Source organism: Pleuronectes platessa, chromosome 24 (genome assembly GCF_947347685.1).
Source record: "Pleuronectes platessa chromosome 24, fPlePla1.1, whole genome shotgun sequence".
In the NCBI taxonomy this organism is placed as follows: domain Eukaryota; kingdom Metazoa; phylum Chordata; class Actinopteri; order Pleuronectiformes; family Pleuronectidae; genus Pleuronectes; species Pleuronectes platessa.
Genome location: NC_070649.1, coordinates 9320933 through 9341454, shown reverse-complemented (window position 1 = coordinate 9341454; position 20522 = coordinate 9320933). Strand labels below are relative to the sequence as shown.

The 20522-nt window shown below is 43.0% G+C and overlaps 1 protein-coding gene across 1 annotated transcript in view; it reads left to right on the top strand.

The window, feature by feature from the left end:
- The window catches only part of LOC128431296 (interleukin-1 receptor accessory protein-like 1), a 218618-nt gene that overhangs the window by 11170 nt on the left and 186926 nt on the right, over positions 1-20522 (top strand). The window contains exon 2 of the mRNA XM_053417577.1: positions 7949-8042. Within this exon, the coding sequence (XP_053273552.1) occupies positions 7961-8042 (82 nt within the window). The 5' untranslated portion in view covers positions 7949-7960. The remainder of the gene's footprint in view (positions 1-7948; positions 8043-20522) is intronic.

The window sequence follows — 20522 nt, the reverse complement described above, 5'->3', positions numbered from 1 at the left end:
TGAGGTATAAAGCTGTATTTGAAATACTTTTATGATGGATCAGCATTGATTGAACAGAAACATATGTTGTTATTCAATTTCAAGCGGAAGCAGCATCAATCTACATACAAGAAACTGGAAAATTTGTTAATGGTTATGCCCCATTATGCCTAATGTCGCTAATTTGCCTCATACCTAAATTTATATCTATTGTATATGCTATATTGAAATTAACAATCTCCAATTAATTTAGCATCTGTATGACAGGCCAAAACCACCAATGATAATTTTTTTATTAATTAATTCAGGCATTAAGGGGTTAATTGGGACATAGCTACCACCGAGGTCCTGTTCTGATTCAGACTCTTTTTCTTAAGTCATTGTCAGATTTTATTTTATTTTGTACCTGGGTTGTGTGCTCCTGTTGCTGATTGGCTGGAGTGGAGTTAATTGGAGTACCAATTAGTTTGTTTCCCATTTACAGATCCAGGGCTGAGTAGTAACGCCAGATTACATTTTTTTCAGACACACACAATGCAGCAATCGGAGCGTGATGCGATGTTTGCTGAATTCGACAACATCGATTGGTTTCGAATCAGGGACGTCGGCTTTTACTAGGGAGCATAATAAACCTGAGCACAAAAGCTACTGACCTTTTTCCTCACTCCCGAGGAAAACAGTGCCACAGCATCCAAACATTCATTCATCAGGTTAGAAGGCAACCATAGCCACAAACACAGCATCAATAACCTTAACAACAGGCTTTCTACCTGACTCTCTTAAAGCAAAATTAATTCAACAAACAGGTCCTTCTCACCACTAGCTACAGTGCCTTGCATAAGTATTCACCCCCCTTGGACTTTTTCCCATTATGTACTGTTACTAACTGGAATTCAAATAGACTTAAATAAACTTTTTCCCGTTTGATCAACAAAACATGCATAGTACTTTGGAGGTGCAAAATAAATTTTATTGTGACACAAACAATAATGAGAACAAAAAAGTTGACATCTGTTGGGTGCATAAGTATTCACCCCCCTGTGTCAATACTTGGTAGAACCCCCTTTCGCTGCAATTACAGCTGCAAGTCTTTTGGGGTATGTCTCTACCAGCTTTGCACATCTAGAGATGGAAAGGTTTGTCCATTCTTCTTGGCAAAAAAGATGAAGCTCAGTCAGATTGGATGGAGACCGTCTGTGAACCGCAATCTTCAAGTCTTGCCATAGATTCTCTATTGGATTGAGGTCTGGGCTTTGACTGGGCCATTTTAAGACATTAACATTCTTTAATCCAAACCATTCCTTTGTAGCTCTGGCTGTATGTTTAGGGTCATTGTCCTGCTGGAAGATGAACCTCCGCCCCAGTCTCAAGTCTTTTGCAGACTGCATCAGATTTTCTTCAAGGATTTCCCTGTATTCGGCTCCATCCATCTTTCCCTCTATTCTGACCAGTTTCCCTGTACCTGCTGAAGAGAAGCGTCCCCACAGCATGATGCTACCACCACCATGTTTCACTGTTGGGATGGTGTGCTCAGGGTGATGGGCAGTGTTGGGTTTTCGCCACACATAGCGTTTTGCATTGAGGCCAAAAAGTTCAATTTTGGTCTCATCTGACCAGAGCACCTTCTTCCACATGTTTGCTGTGTCTCCCACATGGCTTCTGGCAAACTCCAAACGGGATTTTTTATGGATCCCTTTTAACAATGGCTTTCTTCTTGCCACTCTTCCATAAAGGCCAGATTTGTGGAGTAGACGACTAATAGTTGTCCTGTGGACAGATTGTCCCACCTCAGCTGTGGATCTCTGCAACTCCTCCAGAGTAACCATGGGCCTCCTGGTTGCTTCTCTGATTAATTTTCTCCTTGTCCGACTCTTCAGTTTGGGTGGACGGCCTCCTCTTGGTAGGTTTGCGGTTGTGCCATATTCTTTCCATTTTCTTATGATGGATTTTATGGTGCTCAGAGAGATGTTCAAAGCTCTGGATATTTTTTTATAACCTAACCCTGCTTCATATTTCTCCACAACTTTATCCCTGACCTGTTTGGTGAGCTCCTTGGTCTTCATGATGCTGTTTGTTCAGTAATGATCTCCAACAAACTCTGAGTCCGTCACAGAACAGGTGTATTTATACTGAGATTAAATTGCAGACAGGTGGACTCTATTTACTAATTATGTGACTTGCAGATGTGACTTGTGAATGCAATTGGTCGCACCAGATCTTTGTTAGGGGTTTCACAGTAAAGGGGGTGAATACATATGCACTCAACACTTTTCAAATTTTTATTTGTAAATAATTGTGAAATCCATGTAATATTTCCCCCCACTTCCAAATGATGCACTATTTTTATGTTGGTCCATTACATAAACTCACGATGAAATAAATTTTAATCTGTGGTTATACCATGACAAAATGTAGAAAAGTCCAAAGGGGGTGAATACTTATGCAAGGCACTGTACATAGACTGCACTTCTGTACGATATTTAAATTGTTTCAATCAATGTAACACTTGAAGTGCAATCACTTGGTAGAACACAGCATGGCACAGTGTGGTAGGAAGCGAGGGGAAATGTCTCAGTGAGGCCTGGCACTTCCAGGAACCATTTTAAAGTCCACACCATCCATCTCCAGGTCAGGTCAACGCTGTCACAGTCAGTAGTTTGAGGGTGTCACTGGCAAGATATCTGCAGTTTTACAAATTGTTTCTGAAACTGTTTCTTAGGTGGCACAGTGTTCTGCACCCCCAACCACAGAGGGACGAGATGGCGAAGAAAAACACAGTATCGCATAACGGGGCGACTAAAAGTGTGTATTTTATTGATCTGCTTATTGTGCTCGTGATGATTTACATTTTTTCCAGGAAGGAAATTTACCGTTAAGGCCATATTTTCACTCTCATGCAGAAGTAGTGTTTCCGTTTCAGACATGTTTGGAGATGTTACGTCCACCAAGTGATGTCTTCTCCCTTTTTTTCCTCACTTCCTGCATGCGTGTCAAGAGCACGGAGGCGTGTGGTTGCAGGGTTATTAGATAATCTAAAATGGAATAATTCAGCGAGGAGAGCACAGACTTGTGTGGGTGTCGGTGTGCGTCAGCCACGGGTGTAAGGGCTCGAGAAGTATTCCTCACAAATAGAAATGTTAATAACTCACAAAGCAGAGTGCAAAGAAATGTTCCTACTGGAGGTAGGAGGAAGGGCAGAGGGGTGACGGGAGGAGAAGGGGCAGAGTTTTTTGGCTCTAATTATTTATAAAATTGTGATTAAGTTCTTTTTCTATGTCCACCAAGGACATAATGTATCTCCCTTTTATGATGGTTGGTTATTTGGTTGACAAGCTGGTTTGTTTGTTTATCAGAAGGATTATGCTAAAACCACAGATTGCATTTCTATGACATTTGGTGGAAGGAACATGAGGGCCATTCTTCTTTTCTCAAACTTTATTATAAACATCATTCTTCCTTGGGAAATCGGTGAAACGTGATTTAATAATCCCGGATTCAACCATTAGTCCAAAATGAAAAATTAAAGGGTTCTTTTTTGGGGTTTTCCATGTCTCACCCTTCCACCAAGTGTCAAGAAAACAATGCTATAGTTTTTTCCTCACCCTGCTGAAATTCAAACAACTTTCATGAGTATTAAAGACTTAACAAGGGATGAGATACACACCTGAATTCCGTCAAAACCTCGATCAATTCTATGTAGCTAACATCCGACAAACACGCGAACAGTCATCCGAAACTTCATATCCAAGCAGCGCTTCTGAAATTCGCACGAGGACCTCGAGTGTGCGCGCGGAGCCCCGAGAAAATATGCGAAAGAGCAAAGGACTTGAAATCCGAGATCCGTTTAAATCGTCATCTCAATATCCATCTGTCGAGCTGTAGCAAAGCAGCAAAGTCTCGGTGGGCGATTGCTGAAATTGTTTGTGTGCGAGTGTAAGAGGGAGACGCATTCCTCAGGGCGAACTCCGAGCCCCGGGAGTGTTGAGAGAGTGCCCCATTCCTCTTGCTGAACCCTCCTTGAAAGTAATTGAATTTTGGATGAATCCGCCGAGGAGGAAACCGGGAGGTGAGAAAGTGGATGCTTGAGGGAGAGAAAAAAAAAACAATCAAAAGAATGAGAGGCAGGTGACAGCACCTTTTGGACGAGCTCCCCTTTAAAGAATGGGACACCGAGATGCCCGACAGGATAAGCCTCCATTGAGGGATTTTAGAGGGAGGTGTGTTTTTCTCACAATTCTTGGACAACCAGTATCCATTCATTTGTTGAAGGGGGGTAACTCCTCTCGCTTTCTTTCTGCTCTATTGTGTTCCCGATCATATCTCTGACAGCTAGACAGCTTCACTGAATCTTTCACTTATCACTAGCTAATAACCATGTGTCAAGACGTAAGACGATAGCGACAATAACACATGGACACCCTCTTCACGATTACGGATAACAAATTGAGTGTTTGACCTTGATAAACCCTTGAGGGGCTCGGCTCTCCCAACAGGTGGACTCCATCGGCAGCAGAAGCAGAATATGAAAGACAAATAACCATCATTCACAGAGTTTTGGGGAAACAGTCCAGGTGTTTTCAATGTTGGATTGTGCCAACTGTAGCAGGTTTGATAAGTGGGATATAGCAAAGAAGAGAACCCAACAAGCATGGTTCGATATACATGAACATCCTGTCATCCTGATCGCTACAATAGACTGTAGATCAAGATGGACGTCATGTATAGGTTATAAACCCTGCCTCCTCCATGTTAGTTGATGTGACGTGGACCAAACCTTTCCAGAAGGTTGGGTTTAATTTGTTGTTTGGTCATTGGCGTTTGGATATTTTGGCTTTTGGGATTATGGACTTATTCAGTAAAGTTAGAGGAAATAACTCAGCCTGAGTAAAGCAGCCTTCGTGGACACGGTACACACACGGAACCTCAAGGCAAATCACAACCAGTTGGCAGATGATCATGGATTACAAAAGCATGAATGGCTGCATCTATATGTGTGAGGCCTGGCTGCTAGATGAGCTCAACACCTATTTATGCTCACTTTGATCACTTCAACAGAGGACCTGGCTCTCTATGTGTGTGCGCGTGTGTGCGTGTGCCTGAGTTTGTGTGTGTGTGTGTGTGTGTGTGTCACCCTGTTGTGGCTCAAATGGTGTTCAACCTTCCTGCCCCTACTCTACTGTAAAATGTATCGGCATCTGTTTTTTTAAAAGTAATTCTTGAGTGAATGACAATTTTCCTTCTTTTCTTTGACTTTTGCAACATAACACATAATCCTTTAAATATTTAGATTGTTGGTGAAACAAAACAAATAAAGACTTGTTCTCCTTCAGGGAATAGAGGCTGAATAGCCTTTATGTTTTTTTGACAGACAACAGTGTGTTTTGATTTATTAATAAAATTAGAAATTCATATGAGACACATAGAACAAAGATGTATCAATTACCAAAAATCACAAATTCCAGTCGTTTCCACATTTGCTTTATATGAGCTTAAGTATAACCTTTTTATATCGTTGCATCCTCTGTCCCGTTTATGGTTGTTAACATTTTTTATTCAGTTTGTTTTGAAGGTCAATGGCACGTAGCTCTGCACAATGATCGGAAAGCTGCAGTGCTGCATATTACAGAGTATCTATATTTACAATTGTTTTTTATTATTTGTAGATTTATTTTAATGAATTTACTGTTTTTGTTGTGTTGTTACCAATCAAATATACTCCCTTACCATATTTTATAGCCATGAAAGAGACGCAACATTTTTCCAAATACCCTTCGGAGAAGAAAAAAAAAAGAAACATTGAGATCAGTGTCCTTGGAAATGGCTTTTTTGAAACCTCACTTCTGGAGCTATTTTCCACTCAATGGCTGCACACAAGCTTAGGGCAAAGCAGTATGTCATGTTTTCATTGGTGATTCTTTAATATATTTAATCCCATAAGCCACATATTTTGTTCTGTGCACACATACAGACAGAGTGTGTGATCAGTGTACCCGAGAGATGATGACTTACTGTATTTGCTCATCAGTGTGGTCGCTCTAAACGAAAAAAATGAATTAGCTTACATCTCAAGAGCATACGTGTAACCTTTACAGTGATAATACGTGATAATAAGCGGTCCGGGATATGACTATGAGCTGGAGGGATGCCGAGCAGAACTGGTGATTCAGTCGTTTCCTCTGTGCTCAAACCAAACACCGACCAGCGCTTTTGTGCCTCTGTTGCAGACCTGCACGCAACACAGAAAACTAATTAACAAGATAAGATTTTGTGCGGTGGCATGTTGCGTTTTCCGAGGTGGCGTCGGTTGCAGGCAGCAAGGGGCTGTCGACAATGGGCCTTTTGACAAGGAGAACATGGCAATGTCGCCATCTTTGGATGCCGGCCAGTTCCGCATGCCTCTGTGAGTGTCTCAAGGGTTATTGTGGCTTTTCAGGGTTCCCCCCCCCTCCCCTCAAAGCCTTTCTGATGCAGCTTTGTGGAATCTATGTGAAGCATCTTTGTCGTGACAGAAATGCCAATGGAAGCGTCCTTGTAGCCGACATTGGCATCTTGTCAAGCCAGAGCAGAAAAGGCATTTTTGCCCGCGGCCAGGAGATCAATTAGTTGCCAAAACCAAAAGAATTACACAGTCAGAGGGGTTCAATGAGCAAGAGGGAGACAGAGGTTACATTGGTTAGCAGCTGGTAACATCTGAACAAACACTGTTTACTTTGATGAACTGGTTTATCTGAGTAAGGTCGACTGTAGAATGTTTTTTCACCAGATTATAACCAGAGTTAATTGATTAGAAGGTAGTGTAAGGCACATGCATTCATTTATTTTTAATGACTACCAATTACCGGAACTAATTTAACCAGATATTGGCAATTCAGATACTGTCAATCACTGTGTAGAATGTATGTATATAACATTGACAAAATTGTCATTCAAAGGTTGGACGACACGTTGATGGGTATAAACAATATGTGCAGTCGAGATGCTACTATTTGGACTGTTGCGCTTTTGTGTTTCAATCGATTGATTTTGAAGTAATAGATACTTCGGTAAAATAACAATTCTGAGGTTTACTTTAATTTTGAGGTGGAGGTGGAGTATCAATCACCTGATCTCAGTCCTGACCAGACTAAAGGCAAAGAGCTACATGCGACAGCTGGGGGGCGGGGGGGGGGCTGCAGTTTCACAAAATATCAGATATGCTCACATTCTATTTAAGAACTTGGACTTGACACAATGCATGGTCCAGTATTCAATTCTGAATGGAAATAATTGCTGAGTCACAAAGTATAGACTTTCAAAATAACTGAGTCAGTTCTCTCTGAAATTCCTTGTATATGAAGATATTGTTTTTTATAAATTATCTCAACATTTTCTTTATCGTATTTCTGCTGTATTTGTTTTGTCCTTATTTCCCCATGTATTAGCTGTTATCCATATATCAACTTCCCAAGTTTGACCCCATTAAATGGATTTGTATGTGACTGCACTATTAACACCATTGCTGTCATTATTATTTACACTTACAGCTGTTCTCTGTTTATTCAGACATATTCACTGTTATCCACCATCTTATGAAGATATCCTGAAATTGTTTTGACATCTGGAATCAAGTGATTCTGTTGTGCTGTTGGTGGCTGACAAAGCAGTGAAGTCAGTTTCCCCTGATGGAGCTGTGTCTTGTATAATCAACAGTCTTGTCCTGATTTCAGTGCGTCCCTGAAGGGACTCTGGTATAAATAAAGCAGGCAGACAAATGCTTTGGAGAAGTGAAGTTGCACAAAGACGTGCAGGATTTTTCCATCTGACCTCAGGGCTCATTGAATGAATTCTTTTGGCTCAGAACTCGCAGGGTTTTATTGTCATTTTCAAGCTTTGATCAAACCTCTCTTAAACATCACTGCCAAAATCTTTTCTCTTTTATCGCAGCTTCCATTAGTTTGGAATAATCATGCAAGCTTTTGTTTCCTTGTAGGACTGGTAAAAAATGAAAGCTCCCATTCCTCTCCTGATCCTGCTTCACGCCGTTGTGGTCCATTGCCTGAAAGTGGTGTCGAAAAGAGGCTCAGGTAAGTCTTCTCTTCTTCCCACGACTGTCTTTCCTTTTCAAATGAAAGACCATTCGGTAAAACAGAGGGTACAAAAACCTAACATGTTTATATTTGCAACATTTTACAAGCTCCATTAACTGGTACTGACACTTGATTCCCTGGAACCTACCAACATTTCAGGGCTCCTCTTCATTTCTTATTTGTCTTGGCCTGAAAGCACAAATCGTTTCACGTCAGCAGCGGGGGGGGGGGGGAGGATCTCGTAGCCTTGTGCTGCCGTACTCTGAGCCTCAAGCCAGTTACGATGAAAAACAGAGCTGTCCTGTCTTTTAACAGCCGGATTTGTGAGTCCCCGAACACTCCAAAATTCAATTTGAGGGCCAGTGAGTGATGATGGAATATGCCACCATTGATCTCTTGCTGATCACTTCCATGGTATAACCTCGTTGACTTCAATGCGGATTAGAAGAACGCTGACTGGCTTCTTCTTGAAGGGTTTACAACATATCGCTCCGTCACATAACAAGAGAACAAACACACTTGTTTCACTGTGCGTTGGTTTGTGGGAACGTGCTCAGATCCTATCTTAAATCTCCCCTTTTACACGGAATGTCTATTCCCATGTTATTAACCTTTTCTCCCAAACCTTTTCAAAGATCACTAGTATTGGCGGACTGCATTCAGGACATGAACCATTATGAAAGGAAGCAAGCTGTGGATTTTTCCCCACTATTTTAACTACATTATACAAAAGGCTAGTTGAAGGCGAGAGGAAAGCTACACCGGTTAACATAAAGGGAGTGTGCTGCCCGTCGGATTCTTTCCCCCTAGCCACGGGCTGCTTGCGTCTCATTTTTTTTACTCATGCATATCAGACACAGGTGCAGCAGTGGCCCAAGGCTCATCAAAGGGTTTTCTGCTTTTGCAGCAGGACTCCCTACGGGCTATCTTCTCGGATGCTTCACGAGCCATTGCCTGGAGCAAGGATTTGAAACGTGGCTACTGATAAATGAACACCCCATTGGAGCCAGACCCCCGTCCCCTGTTCCTTCTCTTTTAGATAGCATGGCTTTATTAGAGGCCATGCTGGTTGCAAGTTGGGATACCATTTAAAAAAAAAAATAGGGGATTCTGGGAAATGAAAGCCAGTTTGGAATTGCGCTGCTGTTGTTTTTGTGGTTTGGGTAGAAGCAGTGGGGCTGGGGAGGTTAGTACCCTGGTGTGTGTTAGGGAAATGTTTATATCTCGGATAAGGGTTCCTTCGTTGGAAGGTGCAGTTTATGACTTGTTTCTTTTTGACAGTTTAACGTTGATTTCTCCGAAAGAAAGTCATGGATCTTGGTGAATTTGGGCATGCTTAGGGTACTGCTCTTCGAGTAGGTGCAACTTGGTGCAGATCCAAATAAAAATCTGGACCTGAATTTAAATCTTGTTTCACAGTTGCTGTTGTGCTGTACTGAGTGACTATCTACTCGTCTTCTAAATTGGATCAAATACTAAACCTCTGTTGCAGTATGAATTTCCCAAGTGCAGATTTGTCACCTTGCGCTACTTGTATTGAAAAATACATATTGTGAAGGTCGTGCACAATATTGCGATCGCGATATAACGAGCACATCGTATTTTGAGTACTTGCTAAAGGCTGTTTGCACAATGCGCTGCGAGAAATGTTGGACGTCATATTTAATTAAATCGCGATTAGATAACTTGTGCAGCAATTGTAAAGAGCTTGTTGTTAAAGTGTCTGACTATCAGTTATGGTTTGGTCACGCAGCTGTTAAACTTTTACATGGGATTGTTGTATTCTTTATATCAGGGCCAAATGATTTGAAATGAATTCCATATCATCCACAATGTCCACCTAGTTTTGTTTGTACCTTTGTTAAAAGAAATCCACTGTAGACCATCACCACCTGTAAGTGTCAGCCCATTGAAGGAAATTAAATGACTTGATTGAGTCCCACTGGGACAATACATCCACTATCTCACTTGCTTTCCCTTTCACTCTAGTCACACACATACACACAAATAAACACTCTCTGGGAACTCTGTGCTGCATTTCCTCCTCTATTACCCGGAGATGATTAAATTCAAAACAGCCTTTTCTCTGAGTAATGCTTTGTCTGCAGTTGCACTCGGGGTGGAGCGTTGCAAAACATACAATGCATTTCTGCCGTACTAATCCGCCGTATATGCATATGTAGCAGAACGTATCCATTTGTCCTCTGTGTTAGAATGCTGATACGGCCTGAACGGTTGGGCGAACAGAATGATTACATACATTTCCGTTTAATGCAGCACATTAAGTTAGAATTTAAAGTAAAAACCCCATACTTGGATGCTCTGACACTGATGTACAATTTCAGTGAGTGTTGGTCATTCCATTCTTTCCTGTTTTCGGCACCATGCCCTTTGTTCCTTGTAACTCTTACAAATTAATCGAAAGGCAGAAAGTCAAAGGAAGTACATTTTAGGGGAATCTCATATCCCATTTGCTTGTAAATGAGCATATTGGTTGAATTGAGGTCAGAATTGGGCTTGCCACCTTCTAAGGTGAAAGTCGACAAGTGATGCAGTCAAATGAGGCGTTCATCAGGAAACTTAACCTTGGTGTTCTTTTTCCTGTAGAACAACAATGTTCATACATGGCACCCCCCAAATTCGAAGATATAGTTGAAGGGTTCTGGTGTTTGTTCCATGGGATGCATTTGTGTAGGTGAATGTAAATGTGCAGTGTTGTGAAAATGAATTCTCCCTATCCTGTAAAATAACATAGCTAGCTTTTTGGCAATCATTTTTCAAAATTATCAAAACTAAAAAAACGGTAATTGTAAATATCCTTTTTCCTGGATTGAAGTGAACAAACTCTATTTCCCTTTTCCCGTCCTCGATTTTATAAAAAATAGGTCCTCCGAATGGTTTGCAGTGCTGTGTTTGCTGTAGACACACAATCAGCTCCCTTGTGAGCCACATGTGCACCGCTACACAATAGATTCTTGGAAGAGCGATATGAGAAATCCATGAACGTGCCCGTTTGTTTACTGGGCAGGGAGCAGAATGAACCAGATTCCTCTTTCTGTGCACAGCTGCATTTGAATTCATATAAAAAATAAACTTCATGTTTTGAGTGAGGTCTGGTGTTAGAGGTCAGTAATAGCTATCTATTTCTGCTTTTTTTTTTTCCTCTTACATACATAGATTACAGTGAAAAAGGAGCTTTATAGGCGGCGGAATTTTTTTTCTGGCAAACCTCAGTACAGAATGATATAAAGTGCCTGCACACAGATCTCAAAAGTGACATAACAGGATGAATATTACCTAAAAACTGTAGTTTTCTAAAACACTTCACGGGCATCACCATTCATCTTTGTTACACCTGAACTCTGCTTGTCTTTGGTACTCTCCAGGAGTTTGTTCCCCACTGTTGATTTCTCATCTTTAGGGCCATTATTACAGCGTGTCTGCTGATGACACATGCTTTTTGTCACAATAACCACAGGCCAGCATTTCCCACATCAACCCAGCACTTTGGAAACCGCTTTCAAAAAGAGGCTGTCAGGAGTTTTCAGTGTTCACGCCTGATTTCTAATGAGGAAAAACAGAGTCGCTGTCAGCCAGCGACCACTGGACTCTGCGGGGACAAAAGCTCAATCTATCCAGAACAGTCATGTCTTTTACACAAACAAGCAGCCCTTCAGCTTTCCCGTCCTCCAGCTGCCTCCCTCGGTATTCAAACTTTGGCTGGTGCAGTGCAGGAAACATTTTACATCCCCTAAAAGTTGTCCCCCTAACTATTAACACATCCAGTGAGCACGGATGACACTTGTGGATTTACGATCATGTCCTGTGACATTGATTGAGACAAATGTAGCCTCTCTCTTCCCCTCTGCTGTACAGTCATTAGTCCCAATTTCTCCGCCAGACATTGATGAGTCCCCAGACAAATGATGCTTACCTTTGCCACAGTCTCCCAGTAATTCCAGCGATGTATTACCCATAACACTTGCTCGCCCCTGAACGCATCATTCCATCACGAATGCAAATGAAGAACGCAGGTCTTCAACATGTGTTTGGGGAATGGAAATGCAAAGTCCCCTCTCTGCCTCTAGATTCTTTTAAGGATGGTCTGTGGGCCCGGCTTGACACTCTGATGAATAAATAAAACACGCCAGCACAACAGGACCCTGGTTCCCATTAGGAGAGCATCCATCTCTCGCCATGTATTTATCCACAGTACATAGAGCATGTGTTTCTTCCCCTTCCCCCGATTGCACTCTGCTTTAACAGGAGGAAGAATCAAGGACATCATGACAGTCAATTAAATTTACAGTCTTCACACCCATTGCAGTGCACAGCTCAAAATGAATACAACAGTCTTAAGGATAGGATCTTCCCCCCCACATTAATGCGGCTACTCGCAGTTTGGCCAATAACGAGGCCCGTCTTAATTGCACAAGACAGTGAATTCTAACAGGGGACGTCAGCGCACAGCACAGATTCAATTACGGGAAGCCACTTGACTTTGTAATTGATATCAAAGACGTTAAATATGGCAGGAAGCTGTCAGCAAGGAGGGAGAGAAGTGGCACTGTGTTAGAGACCCATTCCACCGTACAGTGTTTTTACGCATGGAAAGTACAGAGTCTTAATAATAATAATATTGTGGTTTTCAGTTTGCTATGTCAAAGCAAGTTATTAAATTTGCAACCTTTCTAAAGAAAATCCAGGAACCTTCAGCTGAGATTTTAAAGTGAAACCTGGAATTGAAGCTCTCACCCCCTCCCCTCCCTTTACTCTCTGTCACACACACACAGACACACACACTAACACACACCAAGGCACACGCCTCTGTCAATACCCCATACCTGCCATAAACGTTGAATGATTGCCTCCAGTGCATGGCCCGCTCATAGCAGGGGGAGATTGATCACACACATGATATTAGAAATAAAATGGCTCGCCACATGAAGTTGTTTTCCCTCCCGCAGCTCAGAGAGAGTGAGAGAGAGAGTGAGCGAGCGAGCGCTCAACAAGTGTGCCCAGATACAGGCTTCTTGACAACTAGGGTTACTATGGATATGTGTTTCTGCTTGGAGACACATGGCACAGCCCTCCGCGCGAGATGGATGATGATCAATCACCTGATTTATGAGCAGAGCGGTCTCTCTGTGGCCTGTCTCCTGACCTGTAATGATGTTACAACACCACGGCAATTGAGAAAAATGCCAGGAAATGTTCTGGAGGACGATACCACTGTGCGGTTGTCGGGTGGAGGTGTTTGGAGCTCATGTGCTTGTGTGTGTGTGTGTGTGGATCAAAGATGTATCCAATTACAGCTCTAAAAACAAAAAAAAAATGTGTTTGATGTATTTGGGTTTAAGGCATTAACTGTCAAGCAGAGAGTCAGACAGAGGCGGGTGAAGCCCTTAAGATGATTGGATTTGGATTTGGGTTAGGTGTAGGCGGAGCTAATAGGGTCGGACACCTGTCAATCAAGCAGATATCAAAGTACAGGAGTTATTATAAAGGCTTTTTTCTGTGTAAGGATGAGGGAACTAGTACGGGTGTTTTGAAAAATTACAAATGTCTGGGGAATATTGAACAATACACCTCGGAGGGTTCGGCAAAAAGAAATCTAAAAAACTATGAATGGCTCTTTGTAGCTCATGACTTTGTTGTAAATGCTTTTTTTTTCTTCATCCGGATCCGACAGATGATGACTAATCTGATTGGACAGTAGTTGACATTCTCAGTTGGGGTAGGTCGATCATGCAGCATCGAAACGAGTGAAATTTAGAATAATAGAAGCTATATAAATCTGCATGGTTCGAATTGGTCTAAATGAGAAGCTTCAGGTTTCTTTTGTCTCTGCTGTGAATTCTTCCATCTCTTCGCTGTCTTGGAATCTCAACGTTAGATACAATACATTGCATTATCTGCATTTCAACTTCCAGCTTTTGGGCTCCCTGAGCAAATTACGCAGGCCGTTTTAACAGCAGGGGCGTCTGGTACCAATTTGGGAGATTATATGTGTGGATGATAATGAGCTTTAGTCCAAAAGAGGATTTAAACATGGAGAAGGCCGGCCACTGCCTAATTTAAGAAAATCTGTCTCTCAGGTTTTAAAGAAGAGGACTTCGGGGGGACTAAAACTCCCAGAAGGGTGAAAAAAGAGAAAAATGTAGAAAAGTAAATAAGTAACATTTGTAGTGAGGTTAGGGCAATTTGGACATAAACAGCAACGGTCTCGGAAAATTATTTTAATTCCCCTTGACTGCTCGGCTCTTACAAAGCTGAGCCACGGGGGGGGGAAATGAAGCTGTAGTCTCTCAGCGCTTTGCAAATTACCTGGAGGCGGCAATATGACTATACCCCGAAATATCACACTTTAACCTGGGGCCTCACTGCATGATTAATCCATGAGGATGCTCCTCCTCATTCCCTGGAGCTTTGCGGCCGCATGCATTTGTCCATATCGCAATCTTTGCACAATTCGTACGTGTTTATGTTTATGTTTATATGTATCATTTTCTTTCTTCCGCTACACCTGAGATTGGAGTCCACTCTCAAAAAGGAAAGTCTCCTCCAGCTCTGCCATCCTCCAGCCTTCTGTGCATGAACTGATGGTTATTGCTCCCATTGATTTAAGACTGTCTCCTCTAGACCACACAAGATCAGTGGGAGGCGTCTCAAGAATAATTAAAGCAATACAATAAGACTTTAACCCATAATAATCATTAGATTTAACTGGTTTAAACCAATGGGCTGTTTAGTGTCTGCCTTTCTGCAGCAGCATCTGCGGTTCCTGTTTGTAGACGTCATTTGAAAATAGCACCTCTCCAGACCTAAATTCTATGTTTCACTTCTGTAAATTACCGGCAGTAACTGTTGGAGTGCGGTGAGATTGGGCTAAATGATAGCTCACATCGCTCCTTTAAAAACGGTCTAGTTTGAAAAGTGAGAGCAGCCCCCCCACTCGAGTATGTCATTCTTTCTTTCTACAGAAATGTGATTTCCACTTTTCTCCGAGACATTCATTTCTTTGTTTCTTTTTTCTCTCCCTGTGTTGCATTTCCGTGTTTCCTACATTGGTTTTCTATCGATTGTGTTGCTTACTTTGCTTTCGGCGGATACAACTCGGTTAGGTTTGATTTCTGAGGCGAGATTCATTGATTTTGCGCGGCGAAATCAATTTGTCTCTTTTTCCAACTTCATCAGACTCTGTAATTGACATCATACTTCAACTGCTGGTATTTTAACTTAAAGCACTGGAAAACCATATGACCTATAATGACACATGGATGCAATTACATTTCAAATACATCATTTTTCAAGAATATATGAATTTTTGTGTGTTCTAAGGGCAGCATTTGTCTTTTCCTGCAGAGCTTAGCAGGTTCTCGGTTTGAATCCTCGTTCGGCCCGGGGTGCCACATGTTCTCCTTGTGTCTGTGTGGGTTTTCTCCAGGGTCTCCTGCTTCCTCCCACAGTCCACGACATGCAGATTTAGGTTAGGTTAATTGGAGACCCCAATTGACCGTTATCATTTTTGTGTGTTTCTATATCTTGTGATGGACTCAGCAGGGATTTGCTCCCGCGAGACCCTTGAAAGATAAGAGGACGGATGGATTTTTGGGGGGGGAAATCACAGATTTGTTTGAATGAGAACAAATCTGAGTGACATCGGGGGGAACACCACAATTACACAAGGTTTGAATGTGCTGTCAGCAACCTATCACGGCTGTCTATCTATCCTGAGACGGAAAACAAGCTTAAAGGTCAACTAATTTCTGGCATCCCTAGCTGTCCGTCAAAACGCTACAAACAGCGAGTTCACTCAGCTGCTCTGCTTCAGGAGATTCTCCAGGGACCGCTAAGCATGCAAGACGTGCAGGGTTAGTCAAAGTAGCGCTTGGGCTCCACTGGTTCTAATTACTTTTATTTTTATTTAACGGAAATGGTGTAAATTGGATGTGTGGTGTGACGAATGTTCCTTTGCCCCCTTTGACCTTGTGAACCAATAATTAGCTTGTCAGGAGTGCACTTAAAAAACACTCAGACGGCCGATGATGTCACCGGATAGGAAGTTTGTGGCCTTATCCTTTTGTTGGCTGTTGCCGCAGTGAAGGGAACTGCATGAATTGCGCTTTTCTAATTACCCTGGTCTGTGCGATGAGGCCGTGGTCACTGGAGAGGTGAGGTTCTGTGAATGCAGGAAGTCTCCCAACAGCGTAGCGTGTGATGAGGCTGTCAGGCTCTCTCGCGTCAGCCAGGCACTCAGCGTGTGGCCCTTTCTCAACGATCCTTTATTGGAAAGTTTGCACACATCCTCTCTCACTGTTTTCACTCCCCTGTTCACAGTCCCTCCGTCGCTCAATGACAGAAAAGAAACAAAACACAGTACTCTCTTGTTCTCTTTGTACGTTTTCTTTCCTTTCATTCCCCCGCCCCTACCCCTAGTCTTTTTTTAGTCAAACTGGGATTGGTCAAAGCCGAATCAACCTGTTTCTAAAGCGAGCAGAGGCGCTGCAAACCCTTCCAGGTCTCAACGGAGTCCTGCCAAGTTTTTTTAGTTTTTTTATATTGTTTTATTCTAAAGGTAGAAAGGATGTAAGCTCATCCGCCGAGAAGTACGCCTTTGTTGGTTGCAGGAGACTGGTGCACCGCAGGAGTTCTGGAAACAAACCAGGCTGACTCTATTCTCCAGGCCTCGGGGCCACTGTTCCTTACTCTCAAGAAACAAGCAGGTCCCATTCAAATTCTACTGCTTAGCATTTTATTATAATTAGCAGGGAATTACCTGTACCCCTCCTGCCACAGGGAAGTACGTTGTTAATCCAAAAGCTAAAGCACCTATTGTTTTAGGAGAGAAATGCTACACTTATTACAAAAAACACAATTGTTGTTTTTTAGAAATCCACTCCAACTAGTCCCCGTAAGCCCGCCTCGTAATTTCATTTGCCGTGATTTACAGTGAAGCCCCGTCACATATTTCCCTGTCATGTTTATTGCCCAGGTTTGATTTGGTGCACGGGTTGAAATATTTAAGACCGCTAATTTACAATCCTTCAGGGCCCAAAAAAATGGTAGAAGATGGCAGTTGATTTCCCTGCAGTGCAATGATCAATAAATTCTACATATTAATTCAGATCCACCGTCATCTCCAAGGCCTCTCCCAGGGATAAGCCTCCTTCTGGGCACTTATCGGCCAATCGCGGTGCGTCTCGGCCCTGCAGTGCCTCCCCCCCCGCAGCTCCTCTGCAGCCATGAAACGAACATGTACAGAGACGCTGCATCAGGAACGTGTGTTTCTTTGCCATGAGGGGAAAGACGGGGCATCATCTTTTGTAATTTTCAAGAAATACTTTTCATTTATTTGCTTTGATATGACATACAGCACAGTGGCGGCTCTGCAAATGTAAAAACTTCTCAGCTATGGATCAGAAAGCAGTTTTTCAAAGCCCTGGCGGACGTCTAAACTGATTTGATTCTATAAACTGCGTGGAGCGTAAATAAAGTGAATTGAGAACATGGCAGATATCAGTCCTGGGGACACGGAGTTAAAAAGAGAAGAGATATGTAGAAGGAGTGACTGTTCTAACAGAAAGATCCTCTTAAGTCGGAACAACACTAAATGTGTGGCTGGCGGCGATGCAGATCTTTCGCTGTCATTGTGAGAGTCCGGAGGCTGCAGCATCCAGAGACCTTCAAATCTCTATTAGCATCTTGAGCTAACTGAGAGGCACTACAGATGTTAGTAGGCGTTACATCTCTGAATCCTGCCAGTAGCCAAGCAACGCAGCACGCCACACTCCCACAATCCCGAGATCCACACACACACACACACACACTCGCACACACATCATCCCGCTCTCAGAAACCAGATTAAACATTCCACCTTTACCTGCGTCATGCGAGTGATACTGCCAGAGGGTAATTAAAGTGTTCCTGCACCATTCTGCCTTTCACTAAAGACCCCCCCCCCCCCCCACCCCCCTGTACATATATAAATATATATCATCTGACAACAAAAACACTCAAATTGCTGTGTAAAAATGCAAAAGCTCAGGCAGCCAATTAAGTTTGATTGTTGAAGTGTTATCCGCTGAGCGGGTGTAATGAGGCCCATAGCTTCACTATCAAGTCCGCTTGCCGCTTTCTGCCTATGTTTTCCTTTTTCTCTTCCATTCTCAAAGAAGCTAATGAGTGGTGGAGAAGCTATGGTTTCCCATCAGCAAGGCAGATGACGGAGGAGACATCACAACGCCCCCCCCCTCTCCCACTGACCTTACAGTCGTCCCCACACCCGCAAAGACGACCCAATTCATAGTCAATGGTGATTACTCGGATGCAACCTTTAAGCTGGTGAATTGACTCACCATCTATGCCTTATTAGTTCAGGTTTAATGAAGACTCATCCGTCAAAACCTCTGGGATAAGGCGTAACAGAAGCGAAGCAGTTTATGCTCTCTTGGTTTTTTTTTTGGGGGGGGGGACAAATTCTGTCCCAGTTCCAATCCAAAATAAGAAAAAGTACCCAAATCCCATTCCAGCACCTTTTCATTTGCCTGGCATTGAAATTCAAATCTGGCCCTGATTATAATGTTTAACTTGCATGCCACCCTCAGCGGTTTTAAAAGCGTGTGATATAAGCATGAAAAGGGGGGGGGGGGGGGGGGGGGGCTCCTTTTGCTGCTCGCAACGCTCTGTAAGGCTCTCTGTCGCTCTTTTTGTGCACCAAGTGCCTGGTCTTGAAAAACACAAGGACAGCGGAGGATTACGGTTCTGTATGCGCCTTTCTTTGCCTTTAATATGCAAAATAGAAGATTAGCTTTGGAAGGAAACTGTTTGGCACGGGAGGTATTTTAACACGAGGTGTTTCGGAACTTAACCGTTTCAGCAGAGAACACAGCGTGCAGGGAGCTAAGCGGGGCTCCGAGGACGTTTGTAGAGATATCAGGAAGTGCTCCCCTCCTCGTAAAACCGCTGTCATGGAGCCCGTGGCGCAGTTCATAAATCCCACCTGCTACATGTGGGCGTAAATAAGGTTCGAGTAAGATGACGCAGCGTTATTCATTTAACTCAATGTCATGTGTCAGTGTGCCATTCGAGCCATGTGGCGAAACGTAACGACGACTCCGACCCGCGCGGCTCAGACACATCAAACAAAATAAATAAAACGGCATCTCATGCAATTCACGGCAAAAAAAAAAATAGAAAAAGAAGCAACAGCAGTCAAGTAAATTACTTTGGTATTACGCTGTCAGAAAAAACATTTCAAATGTGCCGTGAGAAGCAATCCCAGCGTTTCTTTTGATCTCCGGCGCAGTGTGGGGAGGAGGGAAGGATTAGGGAAACGTTTCATATCATGGAATTGTTATCCCAGCGTTAGTGCGATACAATGCGCGTGCAATGTCAACATCTATTATTGAGTGATTTCAATGGCCTAATTTCTCCGTGTGGGCTACCGCTGCGTCTAACGTTTAACCCCCCTTTAAACACGCGTGGGACTCGACTGATGATGCCTCGAGTGACCCTGAACCGCTCTGCATGGAGTGACCACCACATTCAGGTCCTTCCGCTACTTTTTATTGTGAAATCAAGCAGATTAAATTGAAATCGAAAGCTCGCCATGTTTTATTCAATGAGCATTTGAGCGACATATACACACCTCTGTTTGGGATATTGATTCTCACACACACACACTGAGACAGTGAGGTGCAAATTACACACTCAGAGTCCATGCTGACTGGGCCCAATTGATCAGAGTACATTTGCCTGGGGCTGACAACCCAGTCGGCGCTCATGGATTCTCCAGCACGGCTCAGAGGGGGGGCTAAGGCCTATGACGGTGGAATGAAGGAAAAAACAGAGATGTGCTGAATGGAGTCCACAAATAAATGGATTAAATCAGGGGGGGTCCAAACTTTTTATCCCGAGGGCCACATACAGGAAAAAATTTGAAGGTCTGGGCCACTCACGCCCCCCTGCACCTGGAGCGGACCATTGACAGTGCGTCGCTCAGGGCGGGGGGTCGTGGCGACATCCTGAGGGACAGCTGGCAGGTCAGGGGTGGGTCTAAACTGAGAAGTACAATACAGTGGGCCATAGTCCATTACATTACAATTCAATTAGCTGACGCTTTAATCCAAAGCGATTTACAATCAATGCATTCAAGGGTACCCGAGGGTACAAACCCCAAACAACAAAAATCAAGAAAGTACAATTTCTTCAAAAATAGAGCATAACTACAAAGTGCTATAAGTAAGTGCCATTTAAGTTCTACTAAATTGAGGCGGGCCAATGTAAAATGGATGGCGGGCCGCAGATGGCCCGCGGGCCGTAGTTTGGACACCCCTGGTTTAAATAAACAAATTAGTGTTGTCCGAACAATGAAGCAACCCAAACACTTGGCTGTTTGGTTTTAAATCAAAACTTCTCTAAAACCCTCCTAATTGGTCGTCGTGCGGACATTTTTCCCACACTGATTGTGAATGC